This window comes from Coregonus lavaretus, assembly GCF_964263955.1.
Source record: "Coregonus lavaretus genome assembly, chromosome: 17".
Classification (NCBI taxonomy): Eukaryota; Metazoa; Chordata; class Actinopteri; order Salmoniformes; family Salmonidae; genus Coregonus; species Coregonus lavaretus.
Genome location: NC_140004.1, coordinates 22,922,149 through 22,950,124, shown reverse-complemented (window position 1 = coordinate 22,950,124; position 27,976 = coordinate 22,922,149). Strand labels below are relative to the sequence as shown.

The 27,976-nt window shown below is 42.4% G+C and overlaps 1 protein-coding gene across 1 annotated transcript; it reads left to right on the top strand.

Annotated features, from left to right (window-relative positions):
- The first annotated feature begins 71 nt into the window (after positions 1-71).
- Positions 72-26,559, top strand: LOC311144754 (glycerol-3-phosphate acyltransferase 4-like). The gene is made up of 13 exons (XM_084180854.1): positions 72-149; positions 1,481-2,135; positions 5,772-5,841; positions 5,933-6,233; positions 12,497-12,571; positions 12,692-12,781; positions 18,397-18,490; positions 18,813-18,928; positions 22,961-23,016; positions 23,173-23,258; positions 23,355-23,483; positions 24,798-24,877; positions 25,049-26,559. The coding sequence occupies exons 2-13, from the start codon at positions 1,962-1,964 to the stop codon at positions 25,155-25,157; spliced, it is 1,380 nt and encodes a 459-aa protein (XP_084036980.1). The 5' UTR covers positions 72-149; positions 1,481-1,961; the 3' UTR covers positions 25,158-26,559.
- The last annotated feature ends 1,417 nt before the right edge of the window (positions 26,560-27,976 follow it).

Below are 27,976 nucleotides of genomic sequence, written 5' to 3'. Positions count from 1 at the left end.
ACGAAGGGAGGATGTTTTTGTTCTTGCTGAAAAACGAGACCGCAAAACCGACGAGATTCTCGCAGGAACATCTGATGCGCACCATCATCGTTCATCACATAGCATCTATGCGGCTGTCGGTTGGCCACGGGTGGAGACAACAATGTGAGGTGAGTACATTAATGTAGCCATCTAACCACGTTTCAGGAAATTGTATCTCAACATCGTCTTCCAGGATAGAACGCTAACGTAGTACTAAAACATCGACTGCTTGATACTGGTTGTTCTTGATTGAGTACAGCGTCAATAGTTACCACAGCCACAAAGTCCTAATCATGTCTAAACCCCGCCTGTTTCTACAATTTATCTTCTTAAAATCTGATTTTAAACCTAACCTTAACCACACTGCTAACCTTATGCCTAACATTAAATTAAGACCAAAAAGCAATGTTTTGTTTATGAATTTGTACCATATCGCTAGCCAATTTTGAATGTGTGGCTGTGGTAACTAGTGACAACCTGAGGACTGCTGGTTAGAAGAGCATTTTAGCTAACCATAACCCTTTTCTTAACCTAATTCTCCTAAACTGCTATGTTACTACTAAGCTGCTGTGTAAGTTATAACCTGCCAAGAAAGTCACTTTTTGTCGTAGCTGTATTCCACCTAGTCAGTACAGTAACGCGTTATACTAGCCTAGCTAGTTTGTCCTAGAAATAGGCGGCTAAACTCAACTCCACAATTTAAGAATAGCCCGCAATTAATGTGTAATTGCGGACTATTCTTTGGCTGCTGACATCCAGTCCGCCCACACTGGTTGCCGCTCAACCCCATGGTAAATCCTGGAGTTGGGTTTAATTGGCTAGCCCTAAAAGTGTGATTATGGATTGGATGCATGAATCGTGACACATTATTAGCTAGCATCCGTGTAAATTCTAGCTTCCTGGTCTGCTAGAGATAATGTGTTAAATTATTGTAACAGTCAGAAAATGTACGTACATAATGTTCTTGATTCTCATACTGTGCAATAGCAAGCCCTTCACAAAAATGTAATCAGCAAGCCAGCTACATAGTTAACTAGTCGGCTTCCGTTGCTATAATAACAGGTAGTGAGTCGTGACTGGCGCGATGAGTGATAGTTAGTGGAAATAGTAGCGTATTTTATATAGTGTACATTGAATAGTGGCGTTAGTAATTGCAAGAACTTGTAACTAGCTACAAAGAACTAGCTAACGTTACGAAGAACACACTTGGCTGGCCTGACCATCCTAACATTTGAGTCATAATCCGAAGGAGAGAGACGCCACACTAGCATCCAGGTCGTGTCCATCATGCGCAGTTAAAATTAACCTACGTTATTTGCGTAAAGCTTCATATTGGTTGATTCTGATACATCCCAAGTGGGGGACACATTTCTACAACGAGTTAGCAAGTCGGAAAGATTTTCCTAGTTCCGACTAGCACGTAGGCCTAACCTTGTGTTTTTGTTTACATCTGTTTCAGGTACATGTGATAGTCAACTAAACAGTGGCAACTTTTGGATCCTTTCAATGCACAATATTCTCAAGCCCTTTCACGGTCCATAAAAAAACGTGTGTTCGGGTGTAGTGGAGGATGGAATTATAATTTTGTGTCGAGTTCAACAAAAAAAAAATCATAGTAGACCAACGCCCAACAATATGTTTGAATGATAAGAAGCTATAGAAAACAACTGAACTGAAAGACGGGAAGGCCCAGTTGCTATAACATATTTATAAAGCTGGGAGACACAGCAGCAAGATGCTGTCCGCTGCAGACATGGATTCACTGGCCAGTGTGAGGAGGAGTCTGGTCCGTCAGACATCTTAATGAAGGCACTGTTCTGGCTGAGAACTGAGACTGGGGTCCTAAAAGGCTGACAAGTGCGGCACTGTCCTCTCCTGCTGTTGGGTAGCCTTTATATTCTGTGTAGTAGGATCCCCCCATTGCCCCCTAAAGCCTCAAGATGGGCCCGTTCTTAGACTTCAACCCCTTTGATAACCTGCTGTGCATTCTCTTGGGCATCTCCTTCACGGTGTGGTTCACCCTACTGCTCGTCTTCATCATCGTGCCTGCCATCTTTGGAGTGTCCTTTGGCATTCGACGGCTCTACATGAAAACCCTACTGAAGATCTTTGAGGTGAGTGGAAACCACTTGACTGTTTGCAAGGGTTCACAGATGTTAACAGTTTGGTCAGAGGACATCACATCAGACATTTGCACATGTATGATTAATATGAATGATCAATAATAGATGGTAGGCATATATGTCACATAACATTTATGACTGATGTAGGCTTGAGTGGAGTGCATTGATTATACTCACTGTGTGCAGTGATGTGGCAGTTCCTTGCTTGACAGTGCACTTGACCCAAACTGGGACTTAGCAATGGGAATTCATTTTAGTGTAGGTCATGCGCACCTCCCCACCTTCAATCCCTCACCTTCTACATCAACGCTCTATTGTGTGAGTTCAGTTCAGGTCCGTATTTACAATGTGCTTCATTTGCTTCCCATGAGGTCACGACAAACACTTTTGTTGTCAAAGAGAGGCCTAGGCAGGACATGTAATATAAGATGGCTATAATGGATGTGTAATAGCAATAGCACACAAGCATAAAGTTAGCATCACTCTAATCAATGACTCAACAATGTAATGCATGTCAATATAGTGGGTCAGTGCCAAGAGAGTCATTAAAAACTTTGCTGGCTGGCCACTATAAGCCAATTGTTATAGTGGCACTCTTCACAACTCTGGCTTCACAGTGACCTTTTATCACTAGTACCCAGACAGTAGTTCATTCAGTGGTTGTTGGGCGGTGATGATGGCCAGGGGCCCTGCCTCCCCCTCATTATGTAACTATGGAGAGACTAGAGAGAACGGTACAGACCTGGGTACTAAAAGTCTTCATCTGGCTACATGTTTAAGGTATGAACATGACTTTGTGGGATCTGTGCTTCTGATCATAATTTATCAACATTCTCATTCTTGTTTAGCCTACTGATGGGTTCAAAAGTGTCTCTCAATATGATTAATCTAAAGTTTCAGTGGTTGATGGGAGTTAGCCTAGCTGTCTGTTCCTCTCACTAGTGTGATGAAACCAGAGAAGGTTATCTCCCTCTGTCTTCCTCTGGTTTGTTAAGTGCTGACAGTAAGCCTGTGAGCAGTTTCCACCAAACCCCTTTGAGAGAGAGTTCTAGTGGCAGAAATAAATGGGCCGGAGGGAGATGGCCGGGGCTGGAGATATGAGAGGTTTCTCAGCTCGCAGTAGTGCCAAGTCTAGTCTACCAACATTTTAATGAGAAAAGTAGGCTAAAGGGTAAAAATTACAGGTTTTTGGAAACTAGGTGATTGATAGTATGACAGAATATTTCCCCTCTTGGTTTGTGCAAGTACAGACCTTGGTATTGCTTGGATGAGTCAAGTCTCCAAAGCGGAAATCACATCCTTTGCTGCTGGTAACTTAAGTCACGAATGTAACCCCATAACCCGGATATGTGTGAGCTGGGCTATGGGAATTGTCTTTCTATCTAGGTTATGAACCTGAACTTTCTCTTCATGGTTAGTACACCAGATCTCATGCAGAGAAGGTCAGTCTCACAAGGAATACCTGGCTGGCTTTTATACCAGACTGATGACAATGCACTTTCTGTTCAACAATATTGCATCAACTGCAGGGTTAGGGGATGGGAAGGAGAGAATGAACAAGGGGGGACCCTGTAACTCCTACTCAGTCTAGGCTATGAGTGTAGAGGTATCACACACCAGCTCTTTTTTGGATAGTATTATGTAATCCTGTGCTACCACACCCCTCTGTCCTGAGCCATGTGCTGGCCTTGATTTGCCCTGTTCCAGTTCAGACTCAACAGGATTGCTCTGCTCGTCATCTACTAGCCTAAACCAAAGCAAACACATTTGTGTCCCTATAAGCTGCACTTTAGTCTTATGATTCACATGTCATGGTATTGTCATGTCGGTAAGGATATTGTTGTGGCCAACCAAATGCAAAATCTCCCCTCGGTGAGCAGTGTTATCCTTTCAAAAGGTGGGATGGTCAATTTCAGTTTCTAAAGAGAACTGTGTCCGTCGCCCTGTAGTGTTGTTGACATTGGCCTGGCACCGCTTAGTAGCAAATATGCTTTACCTCTTACTCTGTTGTGGTGGTCCTGTCCACAAGTGGTCAGTCTTGTAAATGTCCAGTTTTCCTGTCCTGTCAGAAGAATGTTGTTTCAGTTGATCAGGTAAACCTCAACTGCTGCCAAGGCCTGTTGCCCAGTAAAGCCTTTTAGAATGTGAGCACATTCTTTGCATTTTTGTTAGCCAGGTGCCCTGAGCTACTTCCATTAGCCAGCCATTTGGATCACATAACTGTATTGGAGTGTCATAGATGTGTAAGATGGATGCTTGAGCAGATTAGAATGTTCTGGCAGCAGAATTCTGCTGCTCTTCGCTCTGTTTTCTGTCTGTGTGAACATCAGGATCCTATAAAGATGTGATGTGTTGTGTGAACTTGCACCCAGCTCAGTGCCTGAGGTTGGAGTGAAAGTTTGAGAACAGCGGATCCCCTCCCACTTCCTCCTCTCCTCCCTGCTCTGCCTGTTGTTGCTAAGGCATGGGCAACACTGTCCTTTTCCAGCCTCTTACTGTAGTGTTTGTCTAGGTGTGCAAATACAGATACAGTATGAACATCTGCATTTAGCTTAGGTGAGCATGTTATTTTAGGCCTACATAAAATGGACAATTACAATGTGAATGCATGTTTTTATATAAAATCGAATAATTCTAATTATTTCCATGGCAAGACTCTCCTCACAATCACTATCTGCCCTGGAATAGTAACATCAGACTAATAGCAAAATACCTTATCAACATAGTAGCATTAACTGCTTTATGTTATATTGTTTCAGTCTCGTGAAATATAGGCCTATTGAAAATGGCTTGTTGATATCATGTCTGCAATTTACTGCACGTCTTTATGAACTCAAGTGTTGTAGATAAAAGATAATGGACATATCAATCTGTCATTTTATTATCTAATCTGTCAAACTGCCACATAATTCCCGTAATAAAGCATGAAGCTGTTTTGGTCATTTTAAGTGGACAAAAAAATGTGTTGGTCTATTTAGAATTAGATTTTTGTCTGAATGAGGTTGAGGCAGAAAATGTGTTTCTCTACGAAATGAAGGGCTAACACCTACAGGGTTTTTTTCTGGATCAAAAAGGGGCTTAGGTGGTGGGCGTGGCAGGGGGCGAGGAAATTGGCGCGGTGTAGAGAAATTTTTTCATTTTTGGCGGTGTCGAAATGTGTTCATTTTTAAGCATATTTCCTGCAATTCAAAAAATTCCTCCATGGAGCTGAGACATTTTAGCAATTTTAAAGCTAATTTCCTGCAATTCAAGGCATTTTTGCATCGGCTAATGCTGTGTTCTTTTGCTCAAACATAACAAAATCAATACTGCTAAATTCATTGTTTTTGGAATTTTCAATTCTCCCTGACTGTAGCTGTTATTTTGGTGATTGTTAGTTGTCAAATTATATTATAAAAAAATATATAGGTCCATGTATCTATTCTACATACTTTATATCTGGGTTTAGTCGTTTCAGTTTACACTGAAAGCATTTTTCCATCCTGAAAATTAATAAATACAAATATTATATATATATATTTTTATTACAGTTTGGATTTAGTCAACCCGAAAAAACACTTAGGTGGCCCGCCCAAGGATTTAAATGACAGAAAAATCCCTGACCTGTCTACTTTTCTTTTCTTGTAGTGGGCCACGCATAGGATTGAAAGAGGAGCCAAGGACAACAACCATCTCTTGTACAAGCCCTACTCTAATGGTGAGTGATAGGCTGTGTGTTCTGTGTTGTTGAGGAGTTTGTCTGGTTGGTAGGTGTTAACCATTTTCCATGTCTCCCTGGGGCATTGCAGCCATCATTGCCAAGGAGCCCACCTCCCTGGAGGAGGAGATCAATGAGATCCGGCGCCGCGGCAGTAACCGGGACCTGGACTCCGCTACTGAGTTTGAGATGTCTGACATCTTCTACTTCTGCCGGCGAGGAGTGGAGAGCATCATGGACGATGAGGTGACCAAGAGGTTCTCTGCTGAGGAGCTGGAGTCATGGAACCTGCTGACCCGTAGCAACTATAACTTCCAGCACATCAGCCTGAGGCTGACGGTCCTGTGGGGGCTGGGGGTGGTGATGCGCTACGGCTTCCTGCTGCCTCTCAGGTAAGACAGTGTCAAGGTTAGGTCAAGGGATCAGATGGGGCGCTGGTTGGTTCAATAATAGCACTCTGTTTTCTGACATGTGGAAACAAATATGTTTGACAGGCTGACATCAAACACTTCTCCATGTTTCTTCCTGAGAACATATAAACAAACAACATTTGTCCATAGGCAGTGCTCTAACTAATAAAAGTAAGGAACACAACATAGAACTTTATTTTTTTAATCGATTGAGATATACAGTAACCTATATTGTAGGGTGTTCATCCATAAAATGATTAATTCAAGGTTTACACATATGTCCATTCAATAGATGTATGCGTCAGAAAATCAATAGTCCAAACACCATGTCTCTACCATACAGTGCATTCGGAAAGTATTGAGACCCCTTTACTTTTTCCACATTTTGATACGTTACAGCCTTATTCTAAAATGGATTAAATTGTTTTTTTCCCGAGTGGCGCAGCGGTCTAAGGCACTGCATCTCAGTGCTAGAGGCGTCACTACAGACCCTGGTTTGATTCCAGGCTGTATCACAATCCGGCTGTGATTGGGAGACCCATAGGGCGGCGCACAATTGGCCCAGCGTCGTCCGGGTTTGACCGGGGTAGGCCGTCATTGTAAATAAGAATTAGTTCTTAACTGACTTGCCTAGTTAAATAAAGGAGAAATATAAATAAAAAATCAATCTGAACACAATACCCCATAATGACAAAGCGAAAACAAGTTTTTCGAAATTGTAGGAAATGTATTAAAAATTTAAAATGTCGAGGCACTTTTTGCAGCATTGAAGGTCCCCAAGAACACAGTGGCCTCATCATTCTTAAATGGGAGACGTTTGGAACCACCAAGACTCTTCCTAGAGCTGGCCGCCTGGCCAAACTGAGCAAACGGGGGAGAAGGACCTTGGTCAGGGAGGTGACCAAGAACCTGATGGTCACTGACAGAGCTCCAGAGTTGCTCTGTGGAGATGGGAGAACCTTCCAGAAGGACAACCATCTCTGCAGCACTCCACTAATCAGGCCTTTTATGGTAGAGTGGCCAGACGGAAGCCACTCCTCAGTAAAAGGCACATGACAGCCCACTTGGAGTTTGCCAAAAGGCACTTAAAGGACTCTCAGACCATGAGAAACAAGATTCTCTGGTCTGATGAAACCAAGATTGAACTCTTTGGCCTGAATGCCAAGCTTCACGTCTGGAGGAAACCTGGCACTATCCCTACGGTGAAGCATGGTGGTGGCAGCATCATTCTGTAGGGATGTTTTTCTGCGGCAGGGACTGGGAGACTAGTCAGGATCAAGGGAAAGATGAACGGAGCAAAGTACAGAGAGATCCTTGATGAAAACCTGCTCCAGAGCTCTCAGGACCTCAGACTGGGGCAAAGGTTCACCTTCCAACAGTACAACGACCCTAAGTACACAGCCAAGACAACGCAGGGGTGGCTTCGGTACAAGTCTCTGAATGTCCTTGAGTGGCCCGCCAGAGCCTGGACTTGAACCTGATCGAACATCGCTGGAGAGACCTGAAAATAGCTGTGCAGCGATGCTCCCCATCCAACCTGACATGGCTTGAGAGGATCCGCAGAGAAGAATGGGAGAAACTCCTCAAATACAGGTGTGACAAGCTTGTAGTATCATGCCCAAGAAGACTCGAGGCTGTAATCGCTGCCAAAGGTGATTCAACAAAGTACTGAATAAAGGGTCTGAATACTTATGTAAATGTGATATTTCAGTCCTGTTTTTGCTTTGTCATTATGGGGTATTGTGTGTAGATTGAGAATGTATTTATTTTTTAATCCATTTTAGAATAAGGCTGTAACGTAACAATGTGGGAAAATGTAAGGGGTCTGAATACTTTCCGAATGCACTGTATATGGTTCAACAGTTAGACTATTTACTCTGAGAATTTAGCACTAAGTTAACTCTGAGGCGCCTCTCCGTGACAACTGCACTAACTTTAAACGTCATCAGAGCACCTCCCAAAGCAAATATGGAAGAGATACAACCAAGAGCGATGCGGTCTTAACTAGCAATGGTCACAGCAATTTAACGTTCTTATTTCATCAACACTGTCAAGTACAAGTATATTAAGGTTACAATATTTTAGAGAACAATCTAATGATTCATTCTGTGATTTATAAAGACAGGGCAAAGAACTAAGTTTTGAGATTAATTTCATAGCATCCTCTTGAATTGCCCCTTTTTTCTCTACATTCTAGAGCAGTGAGTGAACGTATACACTACCGTTCAAAAGTTTGGGGCACTTAGAAAATTCCCTGTTTTCGAAAGAAAAGCAATTTTTTTGTCCATTTTAAAATAACATCAAATTAATCAATTTGTTATTTTAATGGACAAAACTTTTGAACGGTAGTGTAGGCCTATATTTATTCTAGCTACTTCTGAAGCACATGTTCCCTAGAAACGAATATGTAACACTGTAAATACATTTGTTTATTATAAAAAGCTAAAATGATGATGCAAATACTCAGAATATTGGGTTTCTACATTATTTTCCTATTGAGATGCATTACATAGAAAATTGTACACTGTCGTCATTTCACAATCCAAGTTTGTACCGACAGGTAACCTATTGAATAATATTGGCTCAAAGAAAATATTATATTTATATTACCCTCAAACACCAAATTGGGCCCTAATTTCAAATTAGGCCATCATTGTGAATGGTAATTCTTCACGTTTTACGGGTGAAATTTCCAAGCTGCATCTGCATGCCAACCATTTGATCTCAATCAGTTTCATGGGAATATGCATTTAGATCTTCTTGAATGATGTACAGTAAGTAACCAGATGTTGTTAACAGCTACTGCCTACCTGTATTTTGTTTCAATCAAAACACATAGGCTACTTAGCCTAGTGGCGAGTGTGCTGTTGAGTTATGGCCGTATGAGAAGAAAAACATGACTATTCAGCACAATCATCCTAAAATCTCATAAGAAATTAAGTGGTGTTTTTGGTCTAACAGTAACGTTATGCTGTTATATTCGGTATGTTTAGGCCTATGTAGAATACGAATTAGTCATTAAGTGATCTTGCGAGAAATTGATTCAGCTTTGATCTAAACATTATTAAACAAGCACCATTCTGAGAATCGGAGTGTCGCATTCCGCCGTGCTTCTGCAACACCACCTATCTTTTTAAACAGTTTGGGCTAGAAACTAGCCGTTTTCACTGTAGTAACGGTAAAACTATGATGCTAACAAATACATTTTTTATCTAGGGCACTCGGAAACAATGGTAGAGAGAAGCCTAATCATTACAACAATTATTATCTGGGTGATTTTATTTTCTAGGCACACTGGTGCTCCCAAAATAACATTCCAGGTCGCACAGGAAAATATTTAGGAGCATATGTGACCAAAATGGTGGCACTTTAGAGCCATGGCCATAGGATACAATTCCTACTTAATGAGGTGAACTTGGAATTACACTTAGTGTACAAAACATTAAGGACACCTGCTCTTTCCGTGACAGACTGACCAGCTATGATTCCTTATTGATGTCACTTGTTAAATCCACTTCAGTGTAGATGAAGGGAAGGAGAACGGTTAAAGAAGGATTTTTAAGCCTTAAGACGTGGATTGTGTGTGTGTGCCATTCAGAGGGTGAATGGGCAAGACAAAAGATTTAAGTGCCTTTTGAACGGGGCATGATAGTAGGTGCCAGGCGCACCGGTTTGTGTCAAGAACTGCAATGCTGCTGGGTTTTTCACACTCAACAGTGTGTATCAATAATGGTCCACCACCCAAAGGACATCCAGCCAACTTGACACAACTGTGGGAAGCATTGTAGTCAACATGGGCCAGCATCCCTGTGGAATGCTTTCGAAGCCTTACTTTATTGTCCCCATGGGGAAATGTTGTTGCAGTATCATGTACACGTTTAAATACAGTAGAAAACAAATTGACAATACAACATAAGTTACATACCAATAAAGAGACTTGCTGGCCTTACTGGGTCTATAGGAACATTAGCTGTTTGAGGGATATCACACCTGTCACAAATTATTGTCTAGTTCTGTTTTTCCTGCCGGGGGGTGCCCTATACCTGCACCCGGAGGGGAGTAGTTCCAAGTCCGGGTACAGGGGGTGGCTTGGGTCTAAAATGATTATGTGAGCCTTGCTGAGGGCCCTGACCTTAAAGATCTCATCCAAGCCTGTCTGTTTGACTCCAAGTACCTCGCTTGCTGTGGTGATAATCCTTCTGAGCATGTTTTTCTGGCTGACAGTGGCATTGCCAAACCAACAAACAGTACAAAAAGTTAAAATATTCTCAATTAAAGATTTGTAAAACAGTCAGTATAGTACAGTCAACATTTTGTAGATCGGGTCTATACATTTACTCCACTGAAGCTCATTGTCCAAGAGGACACCCAGATTATTTGTATTCCTCTACAATCTCGATGTTCTGACCTCTGATAGATGTTGCAGAGGTAGATGTTGTTCGCTTCCTGAAGTCTATGCGCGTCTCTTCGGTCTTGTTCGTATTGAGGACCAAGTGTGATTCATCACACCACTCTACAAAGTCATTTAGGACCGGGCCATGGTGTTCCTCGTCATCATGCAACAGGCTGATCAAGGAAGTGTCATCAGCAAACTTAACTAAGTGTCTGTCAGGATGGGAACTAGTACAACTATTAGTGTACAAGATGTACAGGAGTGGGTACAAAACACATCCCTGTGGGGAGCCTATGTCGGTGATGCGTATGTCTGACACGTGGGGACCCACCTTGACCCGCTGTGACCTCTGGCTCAGGAAGTCCAACAGCCACAAAACCAGGATTTGATGCCCCAATGAGTTGAGGCTGTTCTGAGGGCAAAGGGGGAGGGGGGGTGGTGTTCTTAATGTTTTATACACTCTGTGTATATTGTATCATTATGGCCGGCACTCTGTTCAGATGTGCTAAGTACTCTCGGCCCGGCAAATACAACCGGTGTTCATGATGCTTTTTGCTTCATCATGATAATGTAGCAAGTGATACTTTGCTTCTTGAAAGACGTTTACGTGACGCCAAGAATGCATTGTATATTGTCAACAAACATGGCGCCACACATAGCTGGCAAATAGCTTAGCATTAGCTCATTATAATCAGTACAACCTTCAAAAAAAGTATTTTACACACATCAGGTGTCCATTACAATCCATGCAATAATCTGAATTTGTCACCAGTACTTGAAAAAGTGAATAAAACTGTAAATACATTATGCTCCATACATATGATACAGTAGAAACATGATATACAGAAAATTAGGCACTTACTTTGATAGGAACGCACACATGTCCAAAGTTATTATTTGTAAGGGAAACAACAATGCGAGCGCCAGCCAGAAAATGTTCCAGTTCGTGCAAGACTGAGCAAATGTCTGCATACTTGATGTGCGGAAAAAATGGGGAATGGCTCTCCTCGAAGAGGGAAGTCCAGCTCAGTAAAGCCTCAAACATAAGTTGTCCGCAACACTGAAATGGGCTACTTCTATGTGAATTAATGAGGCGGAACACACCTCAATTCAAACTGTTCGAAAACTTGTTAGAAAATAATTTGAAATTGATAAGTTGAAACAGCCTATAGATAATTAGCAGGCAGCGCGTGTTAACTGTCCTGTTGCGTAACAATCACATTTTGGAACAGTGAGTGCATTCTGACATCACGTGCATAAAACAACTCACGCTGCGGCGACCGTTAAAGATATTTGGAACTCACGTGTGAAAAGGTTAAACCCACCAAGCAGTGAACTAGTAGAACCACTTTAGGTCAGTGTTGTGAGTCTGTTAGCCTCGCTCACCTCCTGACCTACACACTCACCTTTCCTCACGTGAGGTGGAGCTAACGAGCTCTGCTAAATCTAAATCTGCACCTCCTTCTCCAGCTTTGTGTGTAGTGCGGATTCATCTGGATTAGACCTGCTGCCTGTTTGCCTGCCAGCCAGCTTTAACCCACATGGCCTTATGGTCCCAGGGAAAGTGGAGACAGACCTTGTGTACTATAACATGGCTCTTATTAATGAAAGTTTCAGTTAGGTAACCACGACGTCATTGCGCATCCAGAGTGTAATCCGTGTCCACTTGACAGCTAGCATTAGTGAGAGTGAAAGCACTGCCACAACTGTCTGTTAAAGACACCTTGAATATGTCATATGTTCTGTATATGTTATGTGATATGCACATGATAAGCTCAAACACAGAAGTCCTATGATTAGAATGGGCTGTCCTGAGCTGTGTTTGACTGGAGCTCTGTGTGTTCTCTGACAGGGTAACTCTTGCCTTCACCGGTGTGGGTCTTCTTGTCGTTCTCACCTCCATCATCGGGTTTCTTCCAAATGGGAGGTAAGAATTTCTCATCATTGTAACACTTTCCTTATACCTGAGTAGTAACATAGTAATTACGGTAGTAACAACATTGTAGGTATTGAGACTCAGACCCTGTTTTCTGTGTTCTTCCTGAAGGATGAAGAACTTCCTCAGTGAGCAGGTGCATCTGATGTGTTACCGGATCTGTGTCAGAGCGCTCACTGCCATCATCACCTACCACGACAGGTAAGCAACAGCACTAGACACACACATTATTATTGCAAAACACATAGAAAGCATGTTGATGCCATTATTAGAATGGTATGCACTATATACCACTGTTGACAGATGAACACTGCTGGACTGTGTACTAGAGCAGACCTCAATGAATCAGTTTAAATTCTAGAGCAGTGAGGTAGTGTACGTGGTGGTTATGTAATAATAAAAGTAGTAATAAATACACAATGAGTAACGGCTATATACACAGGGTACCAGTACCAAGTCGATGTGCAGGGGTACGAAGTAATTGAGGTAGATATTCCTAGTTACATATAACTAGGAATAAAGTGACAGATAATAAACCGTAGCAGCAGCGTATGTGATGAAATAGAGTTAGTGCAAAAAGGGTCAATGCAGGTAGTCCGGGTAGCTATTTGGTTAACTATTTAACTAACAATTTCGCGGTTTTATGGCTTGGGGGTAGAAGCTGTTCAGGGTCCTATTGGTTCCAGACTTGGTGCATCGGTACCACTTGCTGTGCGGTAGCAGAGAGGTCTATGACTTGGGTGGCTGGAGTCTTTGACAATTTTTAGGGCCTTCTTCTGACACTGCCTGATATAGAGGTCCTGGATGGCAGGGAGCTTGGCCCTGGATGGCAGGGAGCTTGGCCCTAGTGATTTACTGGGCTGTACGCACTACCCTCAAGCAGTTGCCATACCAAGCGGTGATGCAGCCAGTCAAGATGCTCTCTGGTACAGCTGTATAACTTTTTGAGGATCTAAGGGCCCATGCCAAACCTTTTCAGCCTCCACGACTGTGTTTGTGTGTGTGTCTGGACCATGATAGATCCTTAGTGATGTAGACGTGGTCCTCTGTAGCTCAGCTGGTAGAGCACGGCACTTGTAACGCCAAGGCAGTGGGTTCGATCCCCGGGACCAGCCATAAACACAAAAAATAAATGTATGCACGCATGACTGTAAGTCGCTTTGGATAAAAGCGTCTGCTAAATGGCATATTATATTGTAGACACCGAGGAACTTGAAGCTCTCGACTCGTCCACTATAACCCCTGTCAATGTGAATGAGTGTGTGCTCGGCCCTCCAGTAGCTGTAGTCCACGATCAGCTCCTTTGTCTTGCTGACGTTGAGGGAGAGGTCGTTGTTCTGGCAGCACACTGCCAGATCTCTGACCTCCTCCCTATAGGCTGTCTCATTGTCGTCGGTGATCAGGCCTGTGTTGTCGGTGAAGTTAATGATGGTGTTGGAGTCGTGCGCGGCCACACAGTCGTGGGTGAACAGGGAGTGCAGGAGGGGAGTAGGCACATACCCCTGAGGGTCCAGCGTGGGGGATGCGTTGTTGCCTACCCTGACCACCACGGGGCGGCATGTCAGGAAGTCCAGGATCCAGTTGCAGAGGGAGCTGTTTAGTCCAAGGGTCCTTAGCTTAGTGATGAGCATGGAGGGCACTCTGGTGTTGAATGCTGAGCTGTAGTCAATGAACAGTGTTCTCACATAGGTGGCAAAGGGCAGTATGGAGTGCAGTAGGGATTGCGTCATCTGGGGATTTGTTGGGGTGGTAATTGAATTGGAGTGGGTCCAGGGTGGCTGGGATGTTGATGTGAGCCATGACCAGCCTTTCAAAGCATTTCATGGCTACAGATGTGAGTGCTATGGGGCGATAGTCATTTAGACAGGTTATCTTGGCGTTCTTGGGCACATGGACTATGGTTGTCTGCTTGAAACATGTAGGTATTATAGACTAGGTCAGGGAGAGGTTGAAAATGTAATTGAAGACACTTGCCAAGCTGGTCAGCGCATGCTCTGAGTAGGCATCCTGGTAATCTGTCTGGCCTTGCAGCCTTGTGAATGTTAACCCGTTGAAAGGTCTTACTCACATCGGCTACGGAGAGCGTGATCACACAGTCGTGCTCTCATGCATGGTTCAGTGTTGCTTGCCTCGAAGCGAGAATAGAAGACATTTAGCTCTTCTGGTAGGCTTGCGTCACTGGGCAGTTTGCGGCTGGGTTTCCTTTTGTAATCTGTGATAGTTTGCAAATCAGAGCCAGTGTAGTAGAATTCGATCGTAGTCCTGTATTGATGCTTTCCCTGTTTGGTGGTTCCAACAAGGCCATCACATTCCATCTAGGTCTGGGGTAGAGTACCCTGAGAAGAACCCAGCACAAACTGCTGCCCCGGACTTTACGAGGCTAGGTGTCACTAAAGGCACTAGCGGCATAGAAACATCATCAGCAAACCCATCATCGTTCAAGCATTAAAACCCCCCTAGAGTCGATGTCCGTGCCCCGTGGAAATCGAATTAGCATAATTAAATAAATCCCCATAAAAATCTGTCAATTTAAGCGAGATATATCTTTTTTGCATTGGATGCGTCTCAATCCACCATATCCGCCGATGTCTCACTTCCGCAGTGAAAGGTGACAGAGAGAGTGGTGTTTGTCAGTCCATGAGACATCCCGAAAATTGGTCTTCTCACAAAATCGTATGTAGCGTCCGAACAGTTTGGCCTACAAACTATTGAGACTTTCACGAACACGATGGTGTTCTCCGTTTTGCTCTACGACCCCCACAAGAGTCTTGGGACTCGTCTGAAGTCGGTACAGCGAATCTGCCAACTTCTGTCTGTAGCGTCTGAACAGTTTGGGCTACACACATTTGACCCCTCTGTGGAAAGGGGAGACTAACGAACACGTACAAATCGGTTGTTATGCTCTAGGCCTCACAAGTTGAAAAAATTAATGAAAGTACAGTGCATTCGGAAAGTATTTTGTTATGGTAGTCTTATTCTAAAATGGATTAAATTGTTTTTTTCCCCCCTTGTCAATCTACACACAATACCCCATAATAACAAATTAGACATTTTTGCAAAAAAAAAACTGATTTTACATAAGTATTAAGACCCTTTACTTAGTACTTTGTTGAAGCACCTTTGGCAGCGATTACAGCCTTGAGCACATCTGTATTTGGGGAGTTTATCCCATTCTTCTCTGCAGATCCTCTCAAGCTCTGTCAGGTTGGATGGGCAGCGTCGCGGCACAGCTATTTTCAGGTCTCTCCAGAGATGTTCGATCGGGTTCATGTCCGGGCTCTGTCTGGGCCACTCAAGGACGTCTCGAAGCCACTCCTGCGTTGTCTTGGCTGTGTGATTAGGGTCGTTGTCCTGTTGGAAGGTGAACCTTTGCCCCAGTCTGAGGTCCTGAGTGCTCTGGAGCAGGTTTTCATCAAGGATCTCTCTGTACTTTTCTCCGTTCATCTTTCCCTCGATCCTGACTAGTCCACCAGTCCCTGCCACTGAAAAACATGATGCTGCCGCCACCATGCTTCACTATAGGGATGGTGCCAGGTTTCCTCCAGACGTGACGCTTGGCATTCAAGCCAAAGAGTTCAATCTTGGTTTCATCAGACCAGAGAATCTTGTTTCTCATGGTCTGAGAGTCCTGTAGGTGCCTTTTGGCACACTCCAAGCGGGCTGTCATGTGCCTTTTACTGAGGAGTGGCTTCCGTCTGGCCACTTTACCATAAAGGCCTGATAAGTGGAGTGCTGCAGAGATGGTTGTCCTTCTGGAAGGTTCTCCCATCTCCACAGAGGAACTCTGGAGCTCTGTCAGAGTGACCATCGGATTCTTGGTCACCTCCCTGACCAAGGCCCTTCTCCCCCGATTGCTCAGTTTGGCCGGGCGACCAGCTCTAGGAAGAGTCTTGGTGGTTCCAAACTTCTTCCATTTAAGAATGATGGAGGCCACTGTGTTCTTGGACTTTTAATGCTGAAAAAATGTTTTGGTACCCTTCCCCAGATCTGTGCCTCGACACAATCCTGTCTCGGAGCTCTACGGACAATTCCTTTGACCTCATGGCTTGGTTTTTTCTCTGACATGCACTGTCAACTGTCGGACCTTATATAGACAGGTGTGTGCCTTTCCAAATCATGTCCAATCAATTGAATTTACCGAAGGTGGACTCCATTCAAGATGTAGAAACATCTCAAGGATGATCAATGGAAACAGGATGCACCTGAGCTCAATTTCGAGTCTCATAGCAAAGGGACTAATACTTATGTAAATAAGGTATTTTATTTTTGTCAATTTGCAAAAAAAAAAAAAAAAACTGTTTTCACTTTGTCATTGTGTGTAGATTGAGGGGAAAACATATTTAATCAATTTTAGAATAAGGCTGTAATGAAACAAAATGTGGAAAAAGGTGTCTGAAAATATATATATACTTTTCTTCTTCTGCTCTTTCTTATATCTTTCAGATATACTTCAGAACAAACTTCCTTTTAGATTTATGTTGTTCCATGTTGTAAATCTGTTATTCACTGCGTTTGTATGGGCTAATAGCAGTAAGGCCAAAAATACATTTTAGTCATTTAGCAGACGCTCTTATCCAGAGCGACTTAGCGAGTGCATACATTTTCATCAAGTACTTTTTTTAAATATATGTTTTGATACTTCAAGGGGTCTTAAAATTCAAAATCAAATAGCTAAATGATCCTTGGTATTACCTTCTTAAAACAATTCCATATAACTTAGTAGAGCACCCCCCAGCTCAGACAGGGCTAAGACTCTTATGGGTTTAACACCCACAGTGTTATAGCCTGTGCTCTGGGGGAACTGTTTGTCAAGTGGACATTCCCTTTGACATGATGCAGGCAGTTTGCCGACAGTTCAAATGTCCTCCGATGATTTGATTTGATGCTCAGTTTTTATGGTGTGAGGCAATGCTAGACAGTGCCCAAAGCCCTGGCTTGACGTGTTGATTTTAATACGTGCTGGAGAGCACCACTGTCTACAAAACCACAAGTCACATTTTTGTTTGACAAAGCCCTTACTAGCCAACGCTGATTCAAATGAGTCAAGTTAAAGAAGAAAATGGGGGGAAATGCTGCAAAAGAGAGATGTCTCAAGCAGATTAATAAATAGTCCTTCTCATCCCCAACTCTAGGTCAGATGGGGAACTTGTCATATGAACGTGTCAATATAGCCTACCCTTTGTTTTGCAGTAAAAAAATGAAATAACATGAGCTGTCAGGGAGTGTATTTAAACAATATGCCTACTCATTCAAATAAATAATTACGTCCAAGACCACGAGGGTTAGATTAATCTCTGTCCATGAAATTGGCCCTAAGTGCAAATGTTTTGAAAGATAAATACATAGGTATGAAAATAACTGATCATAACAACATGTTTCTAACAGGCCAAACTGTCTAGGAATGTGGTGAATTCAGTATGGGTTATGTCCCCTGAGGGAATCTACATATAGCGCTGGGCCTGTTACAGCATGTTCCTCTGCCTAGTCTGGGTCGGGCAAAATAATACTGAAGTGGTGTAAGAGGGGCTCTCTTTTGGTAACACGACAACATGTTCAGCAACATTTATCTCCTGAATGTAGGCTCCTACTCCAGTCCAACATGCTCAGGGGGTCAGGCTTTGATTGCTAACATCATTAGCCTCCAACCACATTCATGTTAATTAGGAAGGGGTGTGGGAAAGGGAGCATGGCTTCTCCCTAACCCATTTTCCATCATCACTGGGTTGTTAGGATCTAGCTTACACTGGAATGGTAGTTTCCTGAAAATCACTTGTTTCCTGATAGTCATCCTGCTCTCTCTCTCTCCATCCTCCCAGTGAAAACAAGCCCAAGAATGGAGGGATCTGTGTGGCCAACCACACCTCACCCATCGACGTCATCATCCTGGCCAGTGATGGCTGCTATGCAATGGTAAGGCCCAAGACCCATGATGAATGGCACAGCAGTCAGACATAAGGCTACCTACCACAGCACTGAATGACTGCTGTCAATCATTGAGTTAGTGTCAAATTTAGAACGTTACTGGTTTTCTACTACCATTTAAAAAATATATTTTAGAAGCAAGCATGCACATTTTCTTACAGAGAATTTACCAAAGAATATATAATTAAAATTGTATTTTAGAGAGGCATGTGTGTGAGATTGTTGACCTGTATCATCAGATGTTTGTTAAACCACACCTGTGTGTGTGTGTGTGTGTGTGTGTGTGTGTGTGTGTGTGTGTGTGTTCCAGGTTGGGCAAATCCATGGTGGTTTGATGGGTGTGATCCAGAAGTCTATGGTGAAAGCCTGCCCACACATTTGGTTTGAACGCTCTGAAGTCAAAGATCGACATCTAGTGGCCAAAAGGTAGTAATGCACATCAGCACTTATACTGCTTTTTAGTTTGAAGTCACTCCGCTGTAGTCTGGCAGGTACCAAACTCAAAGTCCTCCTGACCAGAGTTTCGGAAGCTGCTTGATGTTGTCAGCACGATGCGTCAATAATAAAGGGGGCTGTGCATTTACTGGTTGGTTCTCCTCTGTCTTTCCCACTCAAAAAACTAAGTCTCAATCCCCTAGTGTAAAAAAAAAAAAACGTTTGAGAGAATCAATCAAAGCTCGCTCTATTTCTAAGCAAATATATATACAAACATTTTTAAAATCCTGTGCAGCCCTGTGGGGCACAGCTCTCCCTCGCTGTGTACCACGTTAGTCATGTCAGCCAGGCTAACTCAGCTGTACCTTTTCATATGTTATTTCTCTAAAATGTTGTGCACAAATCTGTTTACATCCCTGTTAGTGAGCATTTATTATTTGCCAATATATACCACACCTGTCAGGTAGATGGATAATCAAGAAGCTGACAAAACAGCATGATCATTGCACAGGTAGGGACAATAAAAGGCCACTCTAAAATGTGCAGTTTTGTCACACAACACAATGCCACATATCTCAAGTTTTGAGGGAGCGTGCAATTGGCATGCTGACTGCAGTAATGTCCACCAGAGCTGTTGCCAGAGAATTAAAAGCTAATTTCTCTACCATAAGCCGCCCTCAACGTCGTTTAAGATAATTTGGCAGTACGTCCAACCGGCCTCACAACCAGACCATGTATAACCACGCCAGTCCAGGACCTCCACATTTAGCTTCTTCACCTGCGGGTTCGTCTGAGACCAGCCACCCGGACAGCTGATGAAACTGAGGAGTATTTATGTCTGTAATTAAAGCCCTTTTGTGGGGAAAAACTCATTCTGATTGGCTGGGCCTGGCTCCGACATGTGAAATCCATAGATTAGGGCCTAGTGAATTTATTTCAATTGACTGATTTCCTTATATCAGGGGTGTCAAACGTCCGGACCGCGGGCCGGATCAGGCCCGCAAACGGGTTTAATCCGGCCCGCGAGATGATAAAAATATATATATATATATATATATATATATATATATATATATATATATTATAATAATTTTGTAAAGTATAAAAATGCGCTGCAATTTTTCAATAAAAAAAACTGCTGTTCCAATTGCGTCCACTGGATGGCGCAATCGCAATTGTGTTAAGCAAGCAAACTGTTTATACCGGGGCAGAGCAAGTAGGTCAAGCATGTGCAGCCAATGAGCTACTTTGTTTTGCCCGCAATATTTATTACAGCTTCTACTTTTAACATTATGTGCTTTGGCACCCTCATTGCCCCAATATGTCTCTGTCAAAAAAGAGAAAAGTGGACGCAGAGTGTTCCAAGAAAAATGGTCATCCTATTTTTTCACGGAATTGAATGGGAAAGCTGTATGTTTGGTGTGTTCAGAGCATGTTGCAGTGCTGAAAGAATATAACCTTCGTCGCCACTATGTGAGTCTTCATGCCAACAAATATGACAACTTTCAAGGACAGCGGAGATGAGAGAAGGTGAATGAACTGTTGGCGGGTCTGAAGAAACAGCAGTCTGTGTTTACTCACAGCCGAGACATCAGTGACGCTGCAGTGAAAGCTAGCTACCTCATTGCTAATGAAATCGCAGTGGCTTCAAAACCATTTAGTGAGGGTGAATTTGTAAAAACATGCATGATGAAGGCAGCGGAGATTGTGTGCCCTGAAAAGCGGCAGGCTTTTGCAAATATCAGCCTGACAAGAAACACAGTTGCAGACAGGATTTCCGATCTTTCAGTGGATTTGGACAGCCAGTTGAAGCAAAAAGTAAAGTCATTTATTGCGTTTTCGGTTGCAATTGATGAAAGCAAGGACATTACAGATGTTGCACAACTGGCCATTTTCATCCGCGGAGTTGATGACACATTGACCGTCACCGAGGAGTTCGTGGAGTTGGTGCCGATGACAGATACAACGACAGCAGCTGATATTTTTACCGCACTCGTCGGCGCGCTGGACAGGGTCGGAGTGGACTGGTCCCGCGCTGTCAGCCTGGCTACAGATGGTGCGCCCTCAATGATCGGGAAAAAAGCAGGCGTTGTGACAAAGTTCAGAGAGAAAGTGCAATCTGCAAATGGAGGACGTGATTTTTTGACTTTTCACTGTATTTTGCACCAGGAGGCTTTGTGTTGCAAGTCATTAAAGATGGATAACGTCATGAAGGTGGTCATCCAAACTGTTAATTTAATCCGATCCAGAAGCCTGAATCACCGTCAGTTTGACAGCCTTCTCAGAGAGAAAGACCACATCTATGGCCTGCCATACCACACTGAGGTAAGATGGTTAAGCCGAGGTGCTGTGCTGAGGCGTTTCTTTGATTTACGAGAAGAAATTGAACAGTTCATGGAAGAAAAGGGCAAACCAGTGTTAGAATTTCATTCCGCAGAATGGATGCAGGACCTTGCATTTATGGTGGATGTTACAGAGCACCTGAATAACTTGAACAAACAGCTGCAAGGGCGCAACAAAGTTGTCACGCAGTATTATGACAGCATACGTTCTTTCAAGTTGAAGCTGTCATTGTGGGAGACGCAACTTGCCGGTGGTGATGCAGCTCACTTCCCCTGTCTGAAAAATGTGTGCGCGACCCAACATGTGGCAGACATGAAGCGGTTCAAAGATAAAATAACGGGACTGTTACGGGAGTTTGAGCAACGCTTTCAGATTTATGTTTATATGTTTTTATGTTGATGTGCTATTGTTTTTAATTATTTTATTTGTATATTTAACCTATTCTTGACTCTGTGGTTCTTGCACTTGTTTGGGGAACAGGATTTCATTATTTTTATCTACATTTCTGCCTGAGAAATGACACCCTGATATAGTTCTGTGATATACTTCTGTGAATCACTGAGGCATTGTGTGTGTGTGTGTGTGTGTTCTTTGTCCTCAGAACTTTCAAATAACTTGAGGTGTTTTATGATTAATAGTGATGTTGTGCTTTTGGACACTGTCCTCAGGCTCCAGCTTTATGTTTATATGTTTTTATGTTGATATGCTATTGTTTTTAATTGATTTTATTTTATTTGTATATTTAACCTATTCTTGACTCTGTGGTTCTTGCACTTGTTTGGGGAACAGGATTTCATTATTTTTATCTACATTTCTGCCTGAGAAATGACACCCTGATATAGTTCTGTGATCTGTGAAACAGTTCTGTTAATCACTGAGGCATTGTGTGTTTGTGTGTTCTTTTTCTTTAGAATTTTCAAATAAACTTGACGTGTTTTATGATTAATAGTGATGTTGTGCTTGTACTATTTTGGACACACTGTCCTCAGGCTCCAGCTTTATGTTGTATGTTGATCGTATTAAAACAAAGAAAACAATCTGAAGTTGTTGTTTTTAAGTTATATATACCATGATTTTTCCGGTCCGGCCCACTTGGGAATAGATTTTCCTCCATGTGGCCCCTGAGCTAAAATGAGTTTGACACCCCTGCCTTATATGAACTGTAACTCAGTAAAATCGTTAATTGTTGAATGTTGCGTTTTATATTTTTGTTCAGTATAAATGGATAATTGACAAAAATCCATTGAAGGTTTACTGTGACCAACATGTTTTGATTTAACACAAGACTATTTGGGGTTTGTGTATTGGTAAAGACTAGTCACGCTGTATTTAATCAATATACTGTAAACTAGAGCTGGGACGATAAATAAACAATTATCGACACCGAGCAAACCGACCACTTATCAAAGACATTTTACTGATAATGTTAAGTAGCCTATACTAGAGAAATGTGAAGTTTGAAATAAGTGCTAATTTGGGCAATTGCTTACGGGACTATTGATATCTACAACATTCAAAGTAGTAGTAGCATTTACAAGTATACAAAAGTAACTGGTGCACATTAATGTTAGACTTATTGTTCTATTTATTTATCATGAGAATTAAGTCACTTTATTGTGATATAGATTTTTGTCCATATAGCCCAGTTCTACTGTACACTTACAAAATCTCTTGTTGCAGATTGAGTGATCATGTAGAAGACAAAACTAAACTTCCTATTCTCATTTTCCCCGAAGGTGAGTCGTTTTTGGTTTTGTGTTTCCTTAGTTACTGCTTTGAACACAACTACAGTAGTGTTGATTTCTGCATTTCTACTGTGGAAATGTGATTATAAGTTACCCTTTTAATATAATTTCCTTTCCCCATTTGTAAACACTGACTTTTCCCCATAGGCACCTGCATCAACAACACTTCAGTAATGATGTTTAAAAAGGGCAGCTTTGAGATTGGCTCCACAGTCTACCCTGTGGCCATCAAGGTGAGTGTGTGTGTGTTGCGAGTGCTTGCTTGAGTGTGGTGTTTTTACCGGTCTCACAGTATTAATCAGATGTCCCCGTCCCTCCGGCCCCAACAGTACGACCCCCGCTTTGGAGATGCCTTCTGGAACAGCAGCCAGTTTGGGATGGTCAACTACCTGCTGAGGATGATGAGCAGCTGGGCCATTGTGTGCAGTGTGTGGTACCTGCCACCCATGAGCAGAGAGGTTAGTCTGGGCAAAACCTCACCGTTTTCTTTTAAAATCCATCTTCTCTGAAATATCACTAAAAGGCTTGAGGATTGCTGTGACATTGATTCAACACCCTAAGCTCAGTGGCATTTTTGACTGGCCATTGTGCATTGTTTAATGATGGCAGGCACATGATATTTGATTAGCATACTCTAGCCCCAGGAAAATGTATACTGTCAATATTTAAGAGGGTGTAGTCATGCTAACCTCCCTCAAGTTAGCTGTTTCATCTATCATTTCAATACACCAGTGGGCCATATTGAATGGATGCATATGATGCACCCCTTCCTTTGACCTCAGCCTGGCATGATTTACCTAGGATATCCTCAAGCCACCCAGAGTTTGCATTTGGTGATGCAAATAAATCCTGCTTTGAATGGGTTTTCAAATCCGCATTCACCTCCATGAACATTTTAAGGTTGAGATGGCCTCTCAGCTTCCACCCCTGATTTAAGGAAATGTGATTCAAATCAGTCTTTTGAGAGGCTAGCATGGCTGCCTCCTTTAGACGTGGCTTATGCACTTGTTGGTTTGTCTCATGTTAGGTTGCACAACCAGAGCTTGACAAAGCAATTTGTACCAGGATTGTGGATGAGCACTCAGTGTGTGACTTGGTATAATGTTTTTAGTATTTTGAGCCGGGTGTGGATGTGAACTTGGTCAGACCTCGCTCATGAATAACAGGAAAGGGTCGAGTACTACCACCCACTCCTAAAACAACATGTTCAGAGGCAGGGGTTGGCCAGCTTTGGGGCTCTGGCCATTGACCGAGCGACCGTCCCATTTTGATGTAGAAAGCAGGGGGAAGGAAGGTTGGGAAATGTCTTTCACTAACTGTCAGAGTTGAAGGAACTTGGGCTGGGATCCATCTGGTCCTCAGAGGTGTCCTTCCTTTTGAATACATTTTCCACTTGCTGCTTGAAGGGAAACTAGTACTTGGAGCAGGCTTTTGGAGCAGCCATCTCCTCCAGTCTTTGTAACCTGGAGATCATAGTCACACAGCATCACACAGAATCAGAACACTATATTTAGAGATTATTCTCTGTCCTCTTGATGCATGGCCCATGAAGTGCAATGTGCTTGATTTAATATCCCAGTTTGTCAAAATGTACTTGATACTACGCTACAATATGCCAATTTTGCATATTAGTGGCTGTAGCTATTAAATAGGATAGGTCCTTCATACAATATGTGCACTGAGACCCTTTCCAGGACATGTCTGATGCTCAGGTGGCCCAGTCTCCTTTGTGTGTCAACCAGGTCTTCATCTTTGTCTTCCTTTCTGAACAGGAAGGAGAGGATGCAGTCCAGTTTGCCAGTCGGGTCAAAGCAGCTATCGCCAGGCAAGGAGGGCTGGTGGACTTGCTATGGTGAGTAACCCATAGCAAACGTCTCAGAGAACATATGTACACATGGGTTATAGGCTTATAATATCAGGTCTGTGTCATTGTTAAACCCAGCTCAGTTTTGCTCGGCTGTATGCCCATGTGAGCATCAGAGTACTGTGTAATGGATTTGTGAATTATGATGTTGCTTTGTAGGGATGGTGGTTTAAAGCGAGGGAAGGTAAAAGATACGTTCAAAGAGGAGCAACAAAAGTTATACAGCAAAATGCTAGTGGGAACCCAAGAGGACCGCAGTCGTTCTTGAAGACAAACGCAGGGAGTTTGAGATGATCAGAGACCCACTTGCGGACAACAGAATGAACAGTCTTCTGCACCCTAACAGATTTTTTGACCTGGAATACTCCAACCCTCATGTCAGGAATACTTCACTTGGCTTCCTCGGTCAGTGCCTCAGCTTGGCATATTAAGTTGTCATTGCTGTTACAGCCCATTATGGGCCCTGTCTCTGTCCTCTGTTTCTAATGATTTGAAAATGGACTGGCCTCTACTGCACCAGCCAGCGTGTCATGATGCTGTGCACTAAGATAGTTTTCTCACCATCAGGGAAGCTAAAACACTGTCTTTTAAGTGACTAATATATTTATGTTCTTCATTGAGTTAATGTATATGGTTTGTTCTTATCCTGTCTCTTTTTTATGTTTTATTATTGTTAATACTATTATGACAGTTATTATCATAATTGTTCTTTAAGTTACAAGTGATCTGCCAGGGGACGTAGCAGTGCACATGGAGAAGTACTGGAGAGTTTGTACTGAAGGGAAAATCTGTGACCGTGTTGGGAGATGCATGGCTGGCTTGTACCCGACACGGCCGAGATGGCAAGGTGCCACATGAATGTTTCTAATACTTTTTTGTATTGTTTTTTTTTTCTCAGTGAAAGCCTTTTGTTTTAAGCATTGTATTCACATGTGTAAAATATAGGAGTTATGTTAAAGTGGAGCTTGGGTTTTGTTTTCTTTGTTTCTCTTGTCTCCATGAAATGTGGAAGACTGTTCACATTATGATGTGGAGAATATACATTTTGTGACTGATGGGGTTGTTGAAATGTAGTAGATACTCCACCGTCGTCCCATCTAAACTAGCCTACGTAATCTAAACACTTTCTTCTGCCTCCCGTCCTTACCTACCGTGTAGCTAATTTCTGAGCTGTGTAATGACTGAGGCCTCTGCCACCGACACCTCACGATAGCTGTGGTTTAAGCAGCATTGTGTGCTTTTAATTAGTTTACTTACAAATGTTTTGTTATAATATGGTTATAACGTCATATACTGGGCCACGGATGTGAAAAATATGCCTTGTTCCCTAGCTGCTAAATCTATTAATACTTCCATGAAGGCTTCTCATCTGTGGGAATCCTCTTGCCAAATTCACTCCAGAAAATGACCTCTGTTAGTTGCTAAAAAAACATGACAGCTATCTTCCCATAGCTTGGCAGCTTCTTCGAGTGGGCCTTAAGGAGAGGGAGTGCAGCTGCAGAGTTAGACTTATGCCCTGATAGGCTGCAGTGCAAGCCTAGTGGAAATCCCTGGCCCTCGCCTTCCTCAAACTCCTGTTTGGTTCTTTCATCCCAGTACTGTTCTAGGGGTATAAACGTTCTGATCAAATGTGTCCAATGTTGACCAATAAAAATCCCCAAGTTTAATTGATGTAAAATGAGCTACTGAGAGCACTGTCGATGCGAGCATATGCCATTCTCTTTTGTTCTCATTAGTGTACAAGAAAATACACTTGGCTAGGCTTGTTGAAAAGAGTGGCCTTTGACCTCAGGAACCCCTAAGAAGAAGGATTCCATCAGAATTCAAAGCATGAAGCAGGCATTCAGGTAAGGAAGGTTGCCAGCAGTGGGCCTGCTGGCTGGCTGTGGGTGTGTTGACTACATTTTACCCTGTATCAGGTTCCTTTCAATATTTTGTTGGCTGCCTGACTGCTATTGTTTGGCGTGTTATTGATGCTTCACAGTAGCCATTGAAGTATTCCTGTTTCTGAATGTCATCCAAAAAACTAAGTGTTGCTATAATAATGGTTAATGGGGTTGAATAAATAATTTCTATGTGGGGATCATTTCAAGTTCCTATAAGGGATACATTAACCAACTATTAACACTAAAATAATAAATAGTTTAAGACTGCGGTGGTCCAGGGTGGTTTTTTTATTTTAAAAAGTGGTGAATATATGACTATCGCTAGCAACAACAGAATACAATTTTTTTATTAAATACCTACAGTAGAAAAGAGGAGAATAAAACTGCTGGTAAACTTTCTTGACATGGACATACAGTACCAGTAAAAAAGTTGGACACCTACTCATTCAAGGGTTTTTCTTTATTTTTACTATTTTCTACATTGTAGAATAATAGTGAAGACAAAACTATGAAATCATGTAGTAACCCAAAAAATGGTTAAACAAATCAAAATATATTTTGTGTAATTTCTTTCCTTAATGTGTTTGAGCCAATCAGTTGTTGTGACAAGGTAGGGTTGGCATACAGAAGATAGCCCTATTTGATCAAGTACCAAGTCCATATTATGGCAAGAACAGCTCAGATAAGCAAAGAGAAACGAGTCCATCATTACTTTAAGACATGAAGGTCAGTCAATACGGAACATTTAAAGAACTTTGAACATTTCTTCAAGTGCAGTTGCAAAAACCATCAAGCGCTATGATGAAACTGGCTCTCATTAGGACCCAGAGTTACCTCTGCTGCAGAGGATAAGTTACCAGCCTCAGAAATTGCAGCCCAAATAAATGCTTCACAGAGTTCAAGTAACAGACACATCTCAACATCAACTGTTCAGAGGAGACTGCGTGAATCAGGCCTTCATGGTCGAATTGCTGCAACAAAACCATTACTAAAGGACACCAATAATAAGAGACTTGCTTGGGTCAAGAAACATGATTCCATATGTGTATTTCATAGTTTTGTCTTCACTATTATTCTACGATGTAGAAAATAGTAAATATAAAGAAAGTAGTGTCCAAACTTTTGATGGGTACTACATTTTTGCCAACTCATGACTAAACTTTGTTTAAACAACTGCTCTTAGTGAAAATGTGTTTGGAGT

Excerpts from the sequence above, each read along its gene's own strand:
- LOC311144754 (XM_084180854.1), top strand. The coding sequence starts at position 1,962 with ATGGGCCCGTTCTTAGACTTCAACCCCTTTGATAACCTGCTGTGCATT. Across the intron at positions 12,572-12,691 it reads GGGTTTCTTCCAAATGGGAG|GATGAAGAACTTCCTCAGTG; the intron begins GTAAGAATTTCT and ends TTCTTCCTGAAG. Across the intron at positions 18,491-18,812 it reads GTGATGGCTGCTATGCAATG|GTTGGGCAAATCCATGGTGG; the intron begins GTAAGGCCCAAG and ends TGTGTGTTCCAG.